The 16,871-nt window shown below is 42.3% G+C and overlaps 1 protein-coding gene across 1 annotated transcript in view; it reads right to left on the bottom strand.

Annotated features, from left to right (window-relative positions):
* The window catches only part of slc9a1a (solute carrier family 9 member A1a), a 44,613-nt gene that overhangs the window by 24,332 nt on the left and 3,410 nt on the right, over nt 1-16,871 (bottom strand). The window contains exons 2-4 of the mRNA XM_020514167.2: nt 3,473-3,933; nt 2,910-3,160; nt 1,765-1,982 (exon numbers count right to left, since the gene is read on the bottom strand). Of these exons, the coding sequence (XP_020369756.2) occupies nt 1,765-1,982; nt 2,910-3,160; nt 3,473-3,933 (930 nt within the window). The remainder of the gene's footprint in view (nt 1-1,764; nt 1,983-2,909; nt 3,161-3,472; nt 3,934-16,871) is intronic.

The following is a 16,871-nucleotide window of genomic DNA, read 5'->3' as shown; positions in this document are numbered from 1 at the left end:
AACAGTTCATCCACTTCACCAACACCTTTCACCCCGACCAGCTTTGACACCTCCCTCCACTTCCTAGACCTCTCCGTCTCCATCTCTGACAATCGACTTAGCGCCGGCTTCCATTTCAAACCCACTCACTCCCACAGCTACCTCACCACGCCTCCTTTTATCCACCCTCTTGTAAAAATGCTGTCCCATACTCCAAATTCCTCTGCCTCCATCACATCTGCTCCTGGGATGAAGTGTTCCACTTCCAGACATTCCAGATGTCCTCCTACTTCAGGCACTATAATTTCCCCTCTCCTGTGATTCATAATGCCCTCAACCACATCTCCTGCATTTCCTGCCCTTCTACCCTCAAAACCCCTTCCCCGCAACAACAAAAAGGATAGAATCCCCCTGGTCCTCACCCTCCAATCTCCAAATCCAACACATCATCCTCCACCATTTTCACCACCTACAATCAGACCCCACCACCAAAAAGACACGTCCTTGCTCACCCCTATCTGCTATCACTCCGCGACTCCCTCAATAGCTCCACACTCCCCACCAACCTTTCCACCACACCTGGCACCTTTCTCTGCAACCACAGTAAGTGCTACACCTGCCACTTCACCTTTCCTCTCTGTCCATGGCCCCAAACAATCATTCCAAATCCAGCAGGGATTCACCTGTACGTCTTCTAACCTGGTCTATTGCATCAATTGCTTCAGATGTCGTCTCCTTTATATTGGAGTGACCAAGCACAGGCTCGGTGACCAATTCGCGGAGCATCTGCATGCACCCATCAACACTACCTTTAACTCCCCCTCCCACTCACTTGGCGACATGTCAATCCTGGGCCTCCTCCACTGTCAAAATGAGGCCACACGTGAACTGGAGGAACCTCATATTCCGCCCTGGAAGCTTACAGCCTAATGACCACAACATAGAGTTCACCAGCTTCAAAATCTCCCCATCCCCAACCTCATCTCATGTCCAGCACTGGCTCTCATCCCCGCCTCCTTGATGTGACACAACCTGCTCTTCTTCCTTTTCACCTATCCGCTCCAACATTCCCACTGACCAATTTCTACAACCCCCTGCCTGCATCTACCTATCACCATCCAACCTACCTTACCCCAGCCCCACTTCCCTCCCTCTATTTATTTCTGAGCTCCCTTTCCCCACCTCCCCCCCGCCCAAAGGCCTGATGAAGGATCCAGATCCGAAATGTTGACTTTCCTGCTCCTCAGATGCTGTCTGACCTGCTGTGCTCCTCCAGCTCCACATTTTATCAATGTCACAACAATCTCACTTCCTGTACTCAATTTCTCAGATCAGATACAATTGTCATGTTTTATTATCTTGCAACTCAATGATCATTCCTTTGATTGATTGCTTCATTTTATCAGTTCAGTTTCTATTTGCTCAGAGCATTAAGGTTCAAATATGGAAACAGCAATTCTCCCTCTACTATCTCATCAAAACCCACATCCCCACTTCAGATTTAGCACCTCAGGTAAACTCTATGGCAACCAATAAAAAACTAACGCTAACAGCTCATGCTTCAGATTTAAATGTGAATTCTTCTATTCCTGACAGTCAGTTAGTAAGATCAATGTGTGTTTGCTTGGTTGTTTGCTTTCCCTAATAACCCAGAGGCCTCAATAAGAAGCACCAGGGTGTCAGGGAGAGAAAGCAGTGGAGTGGATCAGAGGTGAAGCTGCACCAACTGTACCACTAGATAGCTATGCATTGTCAGTCAAGTGTGCAGTACCTTTTAGGTCTTACCTAGGACTCGACCAATCAAGCAGAACATCAGCGTGCAGCTTATGAAGATCCAATTCCACTGGTGCTCACCAGCAAGTGTGGAAACACCCAAGAAGATAAAGATGAGTGTCTCACTCACACTGCTCCACATCTTTAGGAAATACTTAATAGTGGTGTGAGACTTATGAGAGATGTTTGCCTCCACATAAGGACGCATGATCACTCCACAGGCAATGAGCCTGAAAAACATAAACCAACATACAACTTAATTACTGAAACTCTGATTGTGTACTTGCTGCCCTCCTTGAACAGTCTTTCTAAACCATGCGTCATGAAACAGCAAGAAATATATAATGCCATGAGAAAACAAAAAGTCCATCCCATGCACCTAAAGGAACAGTGTCTTTCTAATCCTCCAGAACCAACCAACAACCTCAGAACTAGCAGTCTCTCAACCTGCTAAAAACAGTTTGCCCACCTGCATTCAAACACACACATCCATCTGTCCATCAGATCCATCTGCCCTTCCTCTCTCAACAGTGTTCCCCTTCAAAATTTAACATCCACATCCCTGGAACAGTGTGCCCATGCCAATTTCATTTGGAACAGTCTGTGCTACCGCCAGCACACAGCAGTCCTCCTTTCAGACGATTAGCCCATTTGCCATCCCCAACTCCCTTGTAGGGAGCAGTGTACAGTTTCCCCCATCAAACCTAACTCAAAACATTAGCCTGTTCCCATCCACCCAAATACACCCTCTCACTATTCCAGAGCCACAGTAATGTGGTTGACTTTTAACATCTGAAATGTCCCAGTAAGCCACAAAATTGTATCACATTGCTACAAAAGAAAACACTGTTGATGCAGAGGTGGCTCAGCACAATCTTCTCAAGGACAGTTAAGAAAAGCCTTACCAGCAACACTCTCATCTCAAGAATAAATGAAAAACAACGGCCTGCCCTGCCTTCAACAGGAATTGTCTGCTTACTGATCCCTGCTCTGCTGCAACTGTCCTACTACCAGCAATAAGTGCACATTCCCATCAAAAATCACTAAGTACTTTAGACAAAGGAACCAAACACACAAACAAATGCAGAAAATTCAAACAGCTTGTTTCTCACATAGTAAAGCAACATTGACTACTAAACAACTTTGAGGACACTTACGCCATGATTCCTGAGAGATGGAAGATCTCCGAACATAAGTAAGCCATGTAGCTGTAGAGGAAAACGAAAAGAGGTTCGATAACACGAATACGTGATGTAAAGCGAGAGGTGAAGGCAGCGATGAGTCCATAGAAAATCCCAACAAAGACGCCTCCAAGAGCCACCACGAAGAAGGACAGGATTCCCAGGATAATGTCCTTAGCACCAATTTCTGCATCATTGGCAAATTCCTCAAGGAGGTGATACAGCACCTGCAAAATTAACAAGTGGACGTGCAGTCACAAGAAACAAACATCTACCTATATGCAGGAACTGCTTTAGCTGCTTCTACAATGTTTGGACCAGGTGGTGACAGAACTACATTCAGGATTGGGGGCTCAGGGTTATAGGACAAATGGTGCTGGGAAAGCAGGGTACACTTGGGGTGGCGTGATGGCAGAGGGGTGCCTTGGACACCATGAGGAGTGTTGGGTTGGGCACAGGATAAGAGAAAATCTGCAGTAAGAAAAGGGTGTGAAGCAAATTATTGAAATTAAATGGCAGACAAAAGTTATTACACTCACCACAGTAACTGCATCATTGAGTAGAGACTCTCCGAACACCAGGATGTGCAACAATTCATTGATGTGAATCTCTTCAAATACAGCTAGCACAGCCACAGGGTCCACAGCAGAGATGATGCTGCCAAACAGCAGATTAGGCAGTAGGGTGATGTGTTGCAGTCCAGAGCCCTGGATCTGGCACACCGCGTACAGCAGTAACCCAACAAAGGCAGCATTCCAGAGAGTCCCAAGCACAGCAAAGCTTAGGATGGTTCCCAGGTTCTCGCTGAAAGGCCGAATTGGTAAGAAGTAGCCAGCATCCAGAATGATGGGTGGAAGGAGATAAAAAAAGAATACATCCGCTTTCAAAATGGGTGGATTTTCTCCCACAGCCTTTAGGAGACCACCCACTATCAGACCCACACACACCAACAGGCAGCTCTCTGGGACAATTGTAGATAGCTTTGGGAGGAAGTGAAAACCTAAAAATATAAAACAATCATCAGGGAACTGCTAAGATATTCCAGATAATAACACATTGACAACACCAGATGGGGCACAACAAATACAGGATGCAATAGAAAAAGAGACAGCGTGCAATAGACTGGGAACAGAAATTCATCAAAATGTTAAACCTACCTTTAACTCAGCAAGCTGCATTTATATAGTGTAATATACAACTCCATGGAGATGTAAAGACAAGCAGAGTGGGACTGGAAGGAACAGAAAGTTTAATGGCATTAGCGAGTAAGGTCCACAGAAAGAGTAGTGGAAAAAATGGATTGTTATCTGAATGTGAAAAGTACTTGTGATAAGATAGATGTGCTAGTGGTATTGATAATGATGAATTCAGATCTAATGACTATTACAGAAACATTGCCAATTGTAACAATGTCATAAACTAAATGTTCAATCGAAATGTGATAACATTTCAAAAGACAAGGCAAATGGTAGAAGAGACACAGACGCCCCGATAGTAAAGGATGACAAAAGAACTGTAGAAAAAAAGGATCAGACAGTAGAAATGGTAGAATTCACTCAAATACTCTGAAAAGTGTCGTTCTACAGAGTTATGGTTTTCATGACAATTGAACTATACTTTTGAATATGTGCCAAAGTAGCTCAAATATATCCTAGAAAGGTTGGCTAATGTGGTGCCGTCATTTAAGAAAGGTGGTAAGGAAAAGCCAGGGAACTATAGACCAGACAGCCTGACATCAGTGGTGCGTAAGTTGTTCGAAGGAATTCCGAGGGACAGGATTTACATGTATTTGGAAAGGCGAGGACTGATCAGGAATAGTCAATATGGCTTTGTGCGTGGGAAATGGCGTCTCACTAACTTGATTAAGTCTTTTGAAGAAGTGACAAAAAAGACTGATGAAGGCAGAGCAGTGGAATTGTCTATAGGGACTTCAGTAAGATGTTCAACAAGGTATCACAATAGTAGACTGGTTAGCAAAGATTGATCACATAGAATCCAAGAAGAACTAGCTATTTGGACACAAAATTGGCTAGAAGGTAGGAGACAGATGGTGGTGGTAGAGGTGGAGGGTTGCTTTTCGGACAGGAAGCCTGTGACCAGTGGTGTGCTGCAGGGATCAATGCTGAGTTTACCGCTTTTTGTCATTTATATAAATGATTTGGATGTGAATATAGGATGTATGGTAAGTAAGTTTGCAGATGGCACCAAAATTGGTGGTGTAATGGACAGCAAAAGGTTACCTCAGAGTACAATGGGACCTTGATCAGATGGTTTGAGGAGTGGCAGATGGAGTTTAATCTAGATAAATGTGAGGTGTCACATTTCGATAGGGCAAATCAGGGCAGGACTTATATACAAAGGTAAGGTCCTGAGGAGTGTTGCCAAACAAAGAGACCTTGGAGACCAAGTTCAGAGTTCCTTGAAAATGGAGTCGCAGGTAGACAGGGTAGTGAAGAAAGCATTTGGTACGCTCGCCATTTTTGGTCAGTGCATTGAGTACAGGAGTTGAGAGGTCATGTTGCAACTGTACAGGACATTGGTTAAGCCACTTTTGGAATACTGCGTTCAATTCTGGTCTCCCTGCTAAAGGAAAGACATTGTGAAACTTTAAAGGGCTTAGAAAAGATTTACAAGGATGTTGCCAGGGTTGGAGGGCATGAGCTACAGGGAGAGGCTGAATAGGCTGGGGCTATTTTCTCTGGAGCATCGGAGGCTGAGGGGTTAACCTATCGAGGTTTATAAAATCATGAAGAGCTTGGATAGGATGAATAGTCAAGGACTTTTCCCTAGGGTAGGGCAGTCAAAAACTAGAGGACATAGGTTTAGGTGAAAGGGGAAAGATTTAAAAGGGACCTAAGGGGCAACATTTTCGTGCAGAGGGTGGTGCATGTATGGAATGAACTGCCAGAGGAAGTGATGGAGGCTGGTCCAATTACAACATTTAAAAGGCATTTGGATGGGTATTCAAAAAGGAAAGATTTAGAGGGATATGGGTCTAATGGTGGCAAATGGGACTAGATTAATTTAGGACATCTGGTCAGCATGGACGAATTTGACCGAAGGGTCCGGTTCCATGCGTAGACCTCTATGACTGCATACGGAGCAGTCCATTGATGCCTGTATGACACAATCAATCCTCAAGACCCCTATCTACTAGCCACATTGTCGTCTATAAATACAACTGTAAAGATATTTGACTACATATCCACAAATGCAACAAAGCTGGCAGATCACAGCTGGTACCTTAGAACAAACCCAAGATTCTCTCCAACTTTCTAACTCCCATTTTTAGTCTCTTAATTTACATTCAATTTAATGGCAATCATTAAAACCTAATGATCTTGAGAACGTCTAATTCTGTGATCTTTGTTTCACTAAGTTATTTGAGTTGTCACCTCTATTTTGACTTTTACATATGTTTGGACTAACATATTTCTTTGTCCTATCCAAGGTTAATTTTAGTGATAATTTTCTGATACAAGAGTCTCTTTCAGAAGCATGATGAATATTTTTGACCTTACTTTCCACTCTTTCACCTCATTCTGCCAGCCCACAAACCTCACTTCTTGGCTAGACTTTCCACTCTTCCAATCATTAGATTCTTATGAACATGAGTCAGCCAAGTACCCACTGAGTAAATCTTCTGTGGATATGTTTACTCTCATGCATGTCACCATCCTTCAGACAACTACCACACAGAGCTTGACCGACTACATTCAGATCCTCAGGACCATCACCATAAAGCACAAACATTTGGAGGTACAGCTGCCTTGCTCTCTTCTATAATCTGCTCAAAGTCCAAGATTTTTAAGTAATTCCAATTAACAGACTGAATCTTAACAGGTTGATTGCTACGTATAATTATCTTCCTATTGTAACCTGTGATATTAGCTGGACTTTTCCATTCCTTAGGACTCCCTACAGCATACTAAATCTCCTGAATTGTATTCTTAGACAGTGCGATAATATACTCTACATATTTTCTTTGAGACTCCAGCCTTGCAAAAATATCATGTGTGCAAAACATTCAAATGCACAGAAAAAATTCAAACTAACTACAGTATCTTCTCCAGTAGAGGACCAGCTTGACAGTAATTTGGGATTTCACACACCCTGAACTGCATCCTCAGAGCTGTGCATAAACCACCCAAGCCACTATGTCAGTTTGTGATAACAGATAAAATTTTATGCACCATTTCATAAATCACAGAATGAAATGTTTTGGGGCATAGGCAGGAATGTGGAATATTCAGAATAGTCATGAATTTACTGATTAGTGGAGCAGGTTTGAGGGATTTGTGGTCTGTTCATTCTTACTTCCAGTTTTTTCAAACCATCTTCACAAACATTTGAAGAGAACTCCCGCAACATCAACTGTAATAGACTCGACATAAAATCCTGGTAGCTGAAAACCCATCTGTCCCACTTGATCATGTTTTCACAAATGGCCAACATACTGGGCAGGACAAAGAAAATGCTGAAGGGCACTTTGACACTGCCCATGAAATGCAGCAGAATTGATACTTACTCTGGGTGGAGCTTACTACCAATCATTCAAAATTATAACAACTTGTCCATTAAGCTGCATTACGCTGAATCACAACACCTTAACAGTGTGAAACAGGCTGGTAGGCTAGAGGAGGTGGATGTTAGTAAGGTAGATGTACTAGGAATTTTGAGGAACTTGAAGATAGATATGTCCCCCAGGCCTGATGGGATTTATCCAAGGATTCTGTGGGAAGCGAGGGAAGAGATCGCAGGGCCTTTCGCAATGATCTTTTCGTCTTCACTGTCCATGGGTGTAGTGCCAGAAGATTGGAGAGTGGCAAATGTCATTCCCTTGTTCAAAAAAGGGAATAGGGATAACCCTGGAAATTACAGGTCAGTTAGTCTTACTTCAGTGGTGGGCAAATTATTGGAAAGGGCTTGGAGAGATAGGATTTACGATCAATTGAATAGGAACAGTTTGATTCGTGATAGTCAGCATGGATTTGTGAAGGTAGATCATGCCTCACAAACCTTATTGAATTCTTTGAAGAGGTGACCAAACACGTGGGTGAAGGTAGAGCAGTGGATGTGGTATACCATGGATTTAAGTAAGGCATTTGATAAGGTACCCCATGGTAGGCTCATGCAGAAAGTAAGGAGGCATGGGATAGGGGGAAATGTGGCAGAATGGATTCAGAATTGGCTGACCCTTAGAAGACAAAGGGTGGTAGTGGACGGAAAATATTCAACATGGTGCTCAGTTACGAGTGGTGTACCACAAGGATCTGTTCTCGGTCCTCTTCTATTTGTGATTTTTGTAAATGATTTGGATAAAGGAGTGGAAGGGTGGATTAGTAAGTTCATAGACGATACAAGGGTGGGTCGAGTTGTGAATAGTGCGGAGGTCTGTTCTAGGTTACAAAGGGACATTGATAGGATGCAGAGCTGGGTTGAGAAGTGGCAGATGGAGTTTAACCCTGAAAAGTGTGAGGTGATTCATTTTGGAAGGACAAACTTGAAAGCAGGATACAGGGTTAACGGAAAGATTCTTGGCAGTGTGGAGGAGCAGAGGGATTTTGGGGTTCATGTCCAAATTCATTGAAAGCTGCCACCCAGGTGGATAGAGTTGTTAAGGAGGCCCATGGCATGTTAGCTTTCATTAATAGAGGGATTGAGTTCAAGAGCCGTGAAGTTATGCTCCAGCTATACAAAACCCTGGTTCGGCCACATCTGGAGTATTGTGTCCAGTTCTGGTTTCCTCATTACAGGAAAGATGTGGAAACATTGGAAAAGGTGCAGAGGAGATTTACCAGGATGTTGCCTGGAATGGAGGGAAGGTCTTACGAGGAAAGGTTGAGAGCACTAGGGCTTTTCTCTTTAGAACGACGAAGGATGAGAGGTTACTTGATAGAGGTGCACAAAATGATCAGAGGTGTAGATAGAGCGGGCAGCCAGAGATTTTTTCCTAGGGTGGAGGTAGCTATTACGAGGGGGCATAGTTTTAAAGCGAACGATGGTAGATATAGGGGAGACGTCAGAGGTAGGTTCTTCACTCAGAGTGGTAGGGGCATGGAATGCATTGCCGGAGAGGGTAGTGGAGTCGGCCTCATTAGGGGCATTTAAGCAGCTATTAGATAGGCATATGGATGATAGTATAAGGTAGGGGTGGAGGTGAGATAGACCTTAGGTTTAGGGTAAAAGTTCGGCACAACACCGTGGGCCAAAGGGCCTGTACCGTGCTGTACTGTTCTATGTTCTATGTTCTTAACGACCAGATAGAGACAAAAAAGAAAGGAAGCAAATCCTACAGTTGGGATCCTTCCACCTCTTAGATTATCCTGCCCATGCCTAAAGACCAAAGAATCAGTTGTTCAGTCACATTAAGACCATGGTAGAAACCCAGGGCCTTGTGTATACATCAACCTTGAATTGAGAGATTGTGATGATCAATCAGCACATAGGTATCTCACTCAAGACTACATCAGCAATTATAAAATGGCTTACTCCAGTTATCTGACATGGAATTACAACTCTCTTTGGTGACCTCAAGGTGTTATCATCACCAAATCTAAAGCACGTAGTGCTTCTAAATTCCTTAATCTTGTGACAACCCTCATTTCTTACAGAATCAAGGTAACACTTTAAATCATCTGTCCCACATATTATTGAAATACAAGCATTTTATCTAATAGTGCACAATTAAGAGTCTGCAACTAACACATTCACAACAGGACTAAAATGCCTTGTAATTAGTATATTATGTTCAGATTTATCATCAGCTTCAAACTTTCTCAAAATTATCTCTGTCATGTGTTATTTCAAAGACCCTGCCTCTTCACTTTGGGCACTTTACTGTATTATGGTATTGAGTCACACATGAATGACCAATGAACTGCTCAATGAGGTCTTCCAGGACACATTCTCTCAACATTATTATTCAAATGTTAACTTCTGCTGTAATAGCCAGACTGCTTAAAGGTGCATTCATCCAGATTCAGACTGTTATTAATGCTTCTGTTGATCATAACACCATTGTCTAATATCTGGGCTAATTTGAATACTGGGAGTGAGGCTTCTATTCTTTATGTCATAGTTGAATGTCTCTTTCTCATTGAAGGCTGCAGGAAATAACTGTTCACACAGATTGTATTTCAAAGAAGCAGACATTTGACCAAAGTTTCTTTCTCCAATAATTAAGACACTTCGAATCAGAGAAGGCTGGCTCATGCAGGAGAGAAGGATATAGAGATCAGATTCACAAGACCCACCCCAATACCTTCAAAGCAGAAAAGGCCCTAAAATAAGGCTGGGCTTTGCAAAAAAATCATTTGATTTGATTTATTACTGTCACATGTTCCAAGGTACAGTGAAAAGTGCTGTCTTATGTGCTTTACAGGCGGATCATACTATACAAGTGCATCAGGGTAACAGAACAGAGTGCAGGATACAATGCTACATCTGCCAAGGTGGTGGACTGAGAGATCAACATTAACATTAAAGAAGTCCATTCAAAAGACTGATAACAGCAGGGAGGAAGCTGTTCTTGAAACTGTTCATACATGTATTCAAAACTTTATATCTTCCGCCCAATGGAAGAAGATAGAAGAGAGTATAATTGGGGTGGGAGGAGTCCTTGATTATGTTGGTTGCTTTCTCGATGCAGTGGGGAATATAGATGGAGTCAATGGATGGGAGGCTAATTTGGGTGACAAACTCCCTGTAATTTCTTGCGGTCATAAAACCTTCCTGAGACCACAGCTCAAGGACTGTGCAATCTTGGCATTAACACAAGAGGAAGGATATTAAGGCAATAGATTCCAGCCCAAATCCAATCAGATTTTGCAATGTACGAGGAAATACAAATATATTAACAAATTTGAATTGGGAATCTTATCATTGGAATGACAGGGTTATTTGAAAAAGTTATTAAAATTCTGAAAGTGTGGAACAAGGTAGTTTGCATCGGACTGTTTCAAATAATTAAAAGTTTAAAATGAATTTGTGTAGATACAAGATCAAAGATAGAGAGCAAAAGTAATTTTTGCACACTTAGAATTCCTGATTGAACAGAAACCATGCGAACAGCATCTCAGATTGGTGGTAGAAGACAATGGGATTAAAGAATGTAGGAATAGGGCAGGGAAATTAATTAGGATGCTGTTTTCCTTGAAGATAAATATTAACACAAAGTTGGCCCTTATGGGACAAGGAGTGGCAGATGGAGTTTAATTTAGATAAATGTGAGGTGCTGCATTTTGGAAGGTCAAATCAGGGCAGGACCTATACACTTAATGGTATGGTCCTGGGGACTCTTGCCGAACAAAAAGACCTCGGAGTGCAAGTTCATAGTTCCTTAAAAGTGGAGTCCTAGGTAGACAGGATAGTGAAGAGGGTGTTTGGTATGCTTGCCTTTATTGGTCAGTGCATTGAGTAAAGGAGTTGGGAGGTCATGTTGCGGCTGTACAAGACATTGGTTAGGTCACTCTGGATTACTGCGCTGAATTCCCTGTTACAGGAAGGATGTTGTGAAACTTGAAAGGGTTCAGAAAAGTTTTGCATGCATGTTGTCAGGGCTGGAGGGTTTGAGCTATAGGGAGAGGGTGAATAGGCTGGGGCTATTTTCCCGGGAGCATTGGAGGCCGAGGAGCAACCTCATAGGGGTTTACCAAATCATGAGCGGCATGGATAAGGTCTTTTCCCTGGAGTGGGGGAGTCCGAAACCAGAGGTGAGGGGGAAAAAGATTTAAAAAGGACCTAAGGGGCAACTTTTTCACGCAGAGGGTGGTGCATGTATGGAATGAACTGCCAGAGGAAGTGGTGGAGGCTGGTACAATTACAATGTTTAAAAGGCATCTGGGTGGGTGTATGAATATGAAGGGTTTAAAGGGGTACAGGCCAAATGCTGCCAAATGGGACGAGATTAATTTAGGGTATCTGGTCAGCATGGACAAGTTGGACCAAAGGGTCTGTTTTCATGCTGTACAGCTCTATGACTCTACGAGTGGCCTGTTGGTAACTAATGTTTATTGGACTAAGCATCAAGTTTCAACAGTCAACTGTCTGAATAGCTTGTGTTTGTTTTTAAAAACTGAATGTTGAGGTTGATCCACATTTTTGTATTTCATCATCACCACTGAGTCAGCACCCAAAAAAACTTGTCTGATTGTGCAAAACTGGTCATCGTTTGTTACATTCTTAATCATTCAAGCAAAGAATATTCTAGTGCCAGAGATGCTGACTGTCTTGGTGCTCCAGATGCACAGGGCTTATAACAGGAGACACTTCACTGAGAAATGATTCCTACTTAACTGAAAAAAGCACCCTTATTTCTTATTTTTGTCTGTCGAAATTGCTGGGAAAGCTGTGCATCCCTAATTGCACTTCCATTGAGTTGCCTGTTAAGCCATTGCAGCGGGGCGTTAAGAGTCAATACCATGGATCTGGAGTCATATATATGCCAGATAAGACAAGGGCATGAGGGAAACAAAATGCACAATTGCTGGAAGTCTGAAACAAAAACAGAAGTTGCTGAAGAAACTCAGCAGGTCTGGCAACATCTGTGGAGAGGAAGCAGAGTAACAATTTGGATCCAGTGCCCCTTCTAGAGAACTGGATGAGTTTTTGATGACAATTGATAATACTGTTAGCAAGGCCGACTTTCTATTACAAAATTTATTCATTTAGTTTAAAATTCACCAGCTGCCTTGGTGGAATTTGAACTTGTGCCAAGAGTTTTAGTCTGGACTTCTGGATTACCAGTCCAGTGACAACGTCATTACACTACTGACAAGACACAAGTTGGGAATGTGATGGAATCCTAATGACACTTGGTTTGGTGCAGCTTAAACAACACTCAAGAGCTCAATAGCACACAGGATAAATAATTGCACTCATATCACATCAACATGATCGATAAACTGCAGTTGTAGTGTTCATGATCTAAATATGCTGCCACATCTCATCAAGGCATTCTTGACAATATCTCCCAAACTCTTTATGTCCAACATACAAAGTGAAAATGGCAGGTGATGTATGGGATGACGATCAGCACTATTCACATAGTACTCAATTCAGACATACACAAGTTGTTGCTTCATTGTCATAATTCTTTCCACAGAAGTAAGAAAGGAGCATCTTCATGATGAAGACGGCGCAGTTCAAGAATTTTTAGTATGGAAGGTGTCATTCCTATTATTGCTTATTGCTGCACTAGCTGACAAACAGCATTCCAGCTTAATCTCACGTTCAACTCTTGCTCCACACCTATGCTGGAAACAGCACTTCAAGGGCATATCCAAGTATATTTTAAGTGTTATGAGGGTTTCTGCTTTTATAACCCTTTTAAGCAGTGTGTTGCAGACTCCCACCACAGGGTCACCATCAACTTCTCAAAGCAAAATAGGGATGGGCAATAAATGTAGACTTCCCAGCACCACCTGCTTCTCAAAAACGCATTTTTAAAAGATGTAATGTTCAAGACAATAGAAAATACCTTTGAAAAGAAATGGCTCCTGTGAAAGCAGATATTGTTCAATTCACACACAAGATAAATAAGAGGGGAACATGGAATGATATGACCGAATTGTTTACTTCCAAGGATATAGTTACGGCAGTTAAGATATAGTTAATTAAGACTCCGGGGCAGGGGAAGAAATCCAATTTCTGAATTATCATCACACTCACTGCCCTTGATGAGCAGAACTTCATAAACAAGATGGCGATGGAGCAGGCAGCATCCAGGCTCCACAGCCCAGGCTTGTCAATCCGCCCCTTTTTTTCCCCCTTTTCTTCCTCTCTATTTTTTTCCTCTGTTAAGAGAACTTACCTTGGAGCATCTCAGAGCCGGGGGGGAGCGGGCTGGAGGCCCAGGGTGGCTGACAGCCGGGGTGGAGGGGGCACAGTTGCTGGACTAGGGTCTGGCGTGGTCGTCAGCGGCTTGAGAGACTGGTCAGACCATATGTGGAAGCTTCTGCACTGAGCTACTACAATGTAATGTTTATCTGTAATTTGTTTATCCGACTGCAATATTTATCCTTTTAACTATGTCTTACTTATAACTTGTACAATGAATCACTGTAAGGTAATGCAACTTTGTTTTTATTCCTCTGTTTGTATCTAAGATTTGTACCAAGGTACTTTGTAACTGAGATGCGCCTTGAGAGGCAACACCTGAAACTTTTTACTGTGTCCCTGTATTTCTGTTCTTGAGTACATGTGATAATAAAGGAAATTCTATTCTATATTTTGTTCTATATTGGAGCTGCAGAGGCTGTATTGTTCAAAGACAGGTAGGTACAAAGCTGGAGACTGTCTCCATATTTAGCAGAATCGAGGCCAATCCATAATGCTTCTACTGACCCTGTAACTGAAAGCTCCAGTTTTGGATCCCATTCATTCTTATGTAATTAACTGTCCATCTCAATCCTTGAACTAAAATTATAGCTTATTTCAGTGCCTCAGAACTTCAGAAAATATCCTATTTAGCGGCACGGTGGCCCAGTGGTCAGCCCTGATGCCTCACAGCACCAGGGACCCAGGTTCAATTCCACCCTTGGGCGAATGTCTGTGTGGAGTTTGCACATTCTCCCCGTGTCTGTGTGGGTTTCCTCCGGGTGCTCCAGTTTCCCCTCACAGTCCAAAGTTGTGCAGGGTAGGTGGATTGGCCATGCTAAATTGCCCACAGTGTCAAGGGATGCTTAGGTTGGGTGGGTTAGATATGGGAAATGCAGGGGTAGGAGAATGGGTCTGAGTGGGATGCTCTTCGGAGGGGCGGTGTGGATTTGTTAGGATGAATGGCCTGTTCCCACACAGTAGGGACACTATGACTCTATTTCAGTCTTCCTGTAGAAACTGTTCAGGGTCAGATGTATACACTTCAACAGAATGCTTTATTCAAACTGCACCCCTCTGAACAGGAGAAAGGTCAGAGATGCAGTGTTTTGGAGAAAAGCTTACAGGTTTGCCAAGGTTGGTCACTCAGGTAGACAGCAGAACACTCTAAGTTCTTATTGATGCCTTAGCCAAATGTTATACATCAATTAACATCTAAAGCAGACGTTCTTATTGTGTTTTTCGGAGCTTGCTGCAACTGGTTGTTGCAATTCCCTACATTACATTTTAAAAGCAATAAATTTGAAGAATTACAATGTCAAGGGGTTGTGAAATGCACTCTAAAAATACAAGTCTTTGTTCACTTTCCCAATCATACCCTCACCACCAGCACTGATAGCAAGAATTAATTGAGATGTGACAATCGTGCAAGATATTTCTACTTGAGCTGTCTTCAGGACTGCAGAGTCCATGTTATCAGGCACAGAATTCACTGGACAGCTTCAATGTTTTATTTGTTCCTGTGGCAAGTAATTTCAACCTAATCATTCTGCCAAAACAATATTTTATCTCTATGCTGTATACTCCTGGTTTCCGTTTCACAGCCTTCTTTACAGACTTTTCAGTGAAATCCCTCATGTGAAATCTCAATTGAAAAATATTCCCACCTTAACCAAGCCAGTTGGTAAAATCCCTACCAAATGAATGTACTAATAATCAAGAATTAAACTAAAGTTCTTTGCATCCATAACTATGCATTTGTCAATAGACCGCCACTCTCAGCGGTGTGTCAATGGGCAGCCTATGGTGACAACACTTGTCAAGTATTAAAGCTTCAGCAGATTATACATTGCAACGGCCAGCGATCCTGTTCAACACCTTTTCGCTCATTACCATATATGCCAGTATACAGGTTTGTTTGTTAACAAGTAGGTACAGCCCAAGTTCATTGAAAATCTTATAAACAGTGCTTATTGATATACAAGATCAGCAAAAGTTTCAAACTCTGCCATCACGGAATGTTTTCATTCCTCACATGAAAATAAGATGTACTTAAGGCTGCTTCAAATACTCCAAACATGTGGTGTGGAAAATTTACTGGCTTTCTGCAGTCCCACCCTATAACCAACTCTGCTTCTCACAAAACACACAATCTTACGTCTGTCTTTAGCTCCAAGCTACTAATTATATTAAAGCTTAGAATTAGACAAAATGCAACCAGCTCCTTCACACACACTCCATTTAGAATCACAAAAAAAGGCATCCTTCATGAAACGCATGATGAAAGTTCAGGCAGAAAATACTCGAGGAATTAAGTCAATGAAAATGTGATGTGTTGGACTTAGAACAGTGAGACTGCCTAGTGTATCAGAGCACTGGGGACAGGAACAGAGAAAGAATGCGAAACATACAAACAGATTACACCATCAGTGACTTTTCCAATGGTATCACTCCTATAAACCACACCTCACTAAGAACAAATGAATGTTGTGGGAATAGCAATAAGATTGGGGACTGTGTAATATTGTAAGATCATAACATATAGGAGAAGAATTAGGCCATTTGCCCGTCAAGTCTGCTTTGCCATTTGATCAGGCTTAGATTAGAAACAACATGGAATTTATGATCGCTGTGAGTAAATGAAAATACAGACTGGCTCCAACAAATCATCTCAAGCTGAAACTTGTATCTTTTTTCACTTGCTTGGGCCCATACATTTTCTGGCATATAAAAGTAAATTAGTTCCTTGTTAGTTGCTGTGGGATAAGAACTCTTTCCTCTATTGTCTGTGCAATGAAAATAGCCTCACAACTCCCTCAGGAACTATAAGGAAGGATAGGTACCACACCTTTGTATGCTGCTGACAAGGAGCAAATACGGCCATTTGCACCACTTTAGACAAAAAAAAACCAGAAAACAAACATCCTGAATAATGCTGCAAAATGCCAGAGCTCCACCAAAAAACAAATTAGCCCTTTTACTTCTGCAAATGAGGTGTGTTTGTGTGCACCTGAACAAACATGCCAAACTCTGGGCCCACAGATCCAGGAATTATTCTCAACATTACAAAGAGTGTTACTATGTACCAGAGATATAAAACAAAAGCCACAGCTCAATCTT

This window comes from Rhincodon typus, chromosome 27 (genome assembly GCF_021869965.1).
Source record: "Rhincodon typus isolate 14 chromosome 27, sRhiTyp1.1, whole genome shotgun sequence".
NCBI classification, from domain to species: Eukaryota; Metazoa; Chordata; class Chondrichthyes; order Orectolobiformes; family Rhincodontidae; genus Rhincodon; species Rhincodon typus.
Note: the sequence above shows the minus strand (reverse complement) of the source record. Positions and strands in the feature narration are given on the sequence as shown.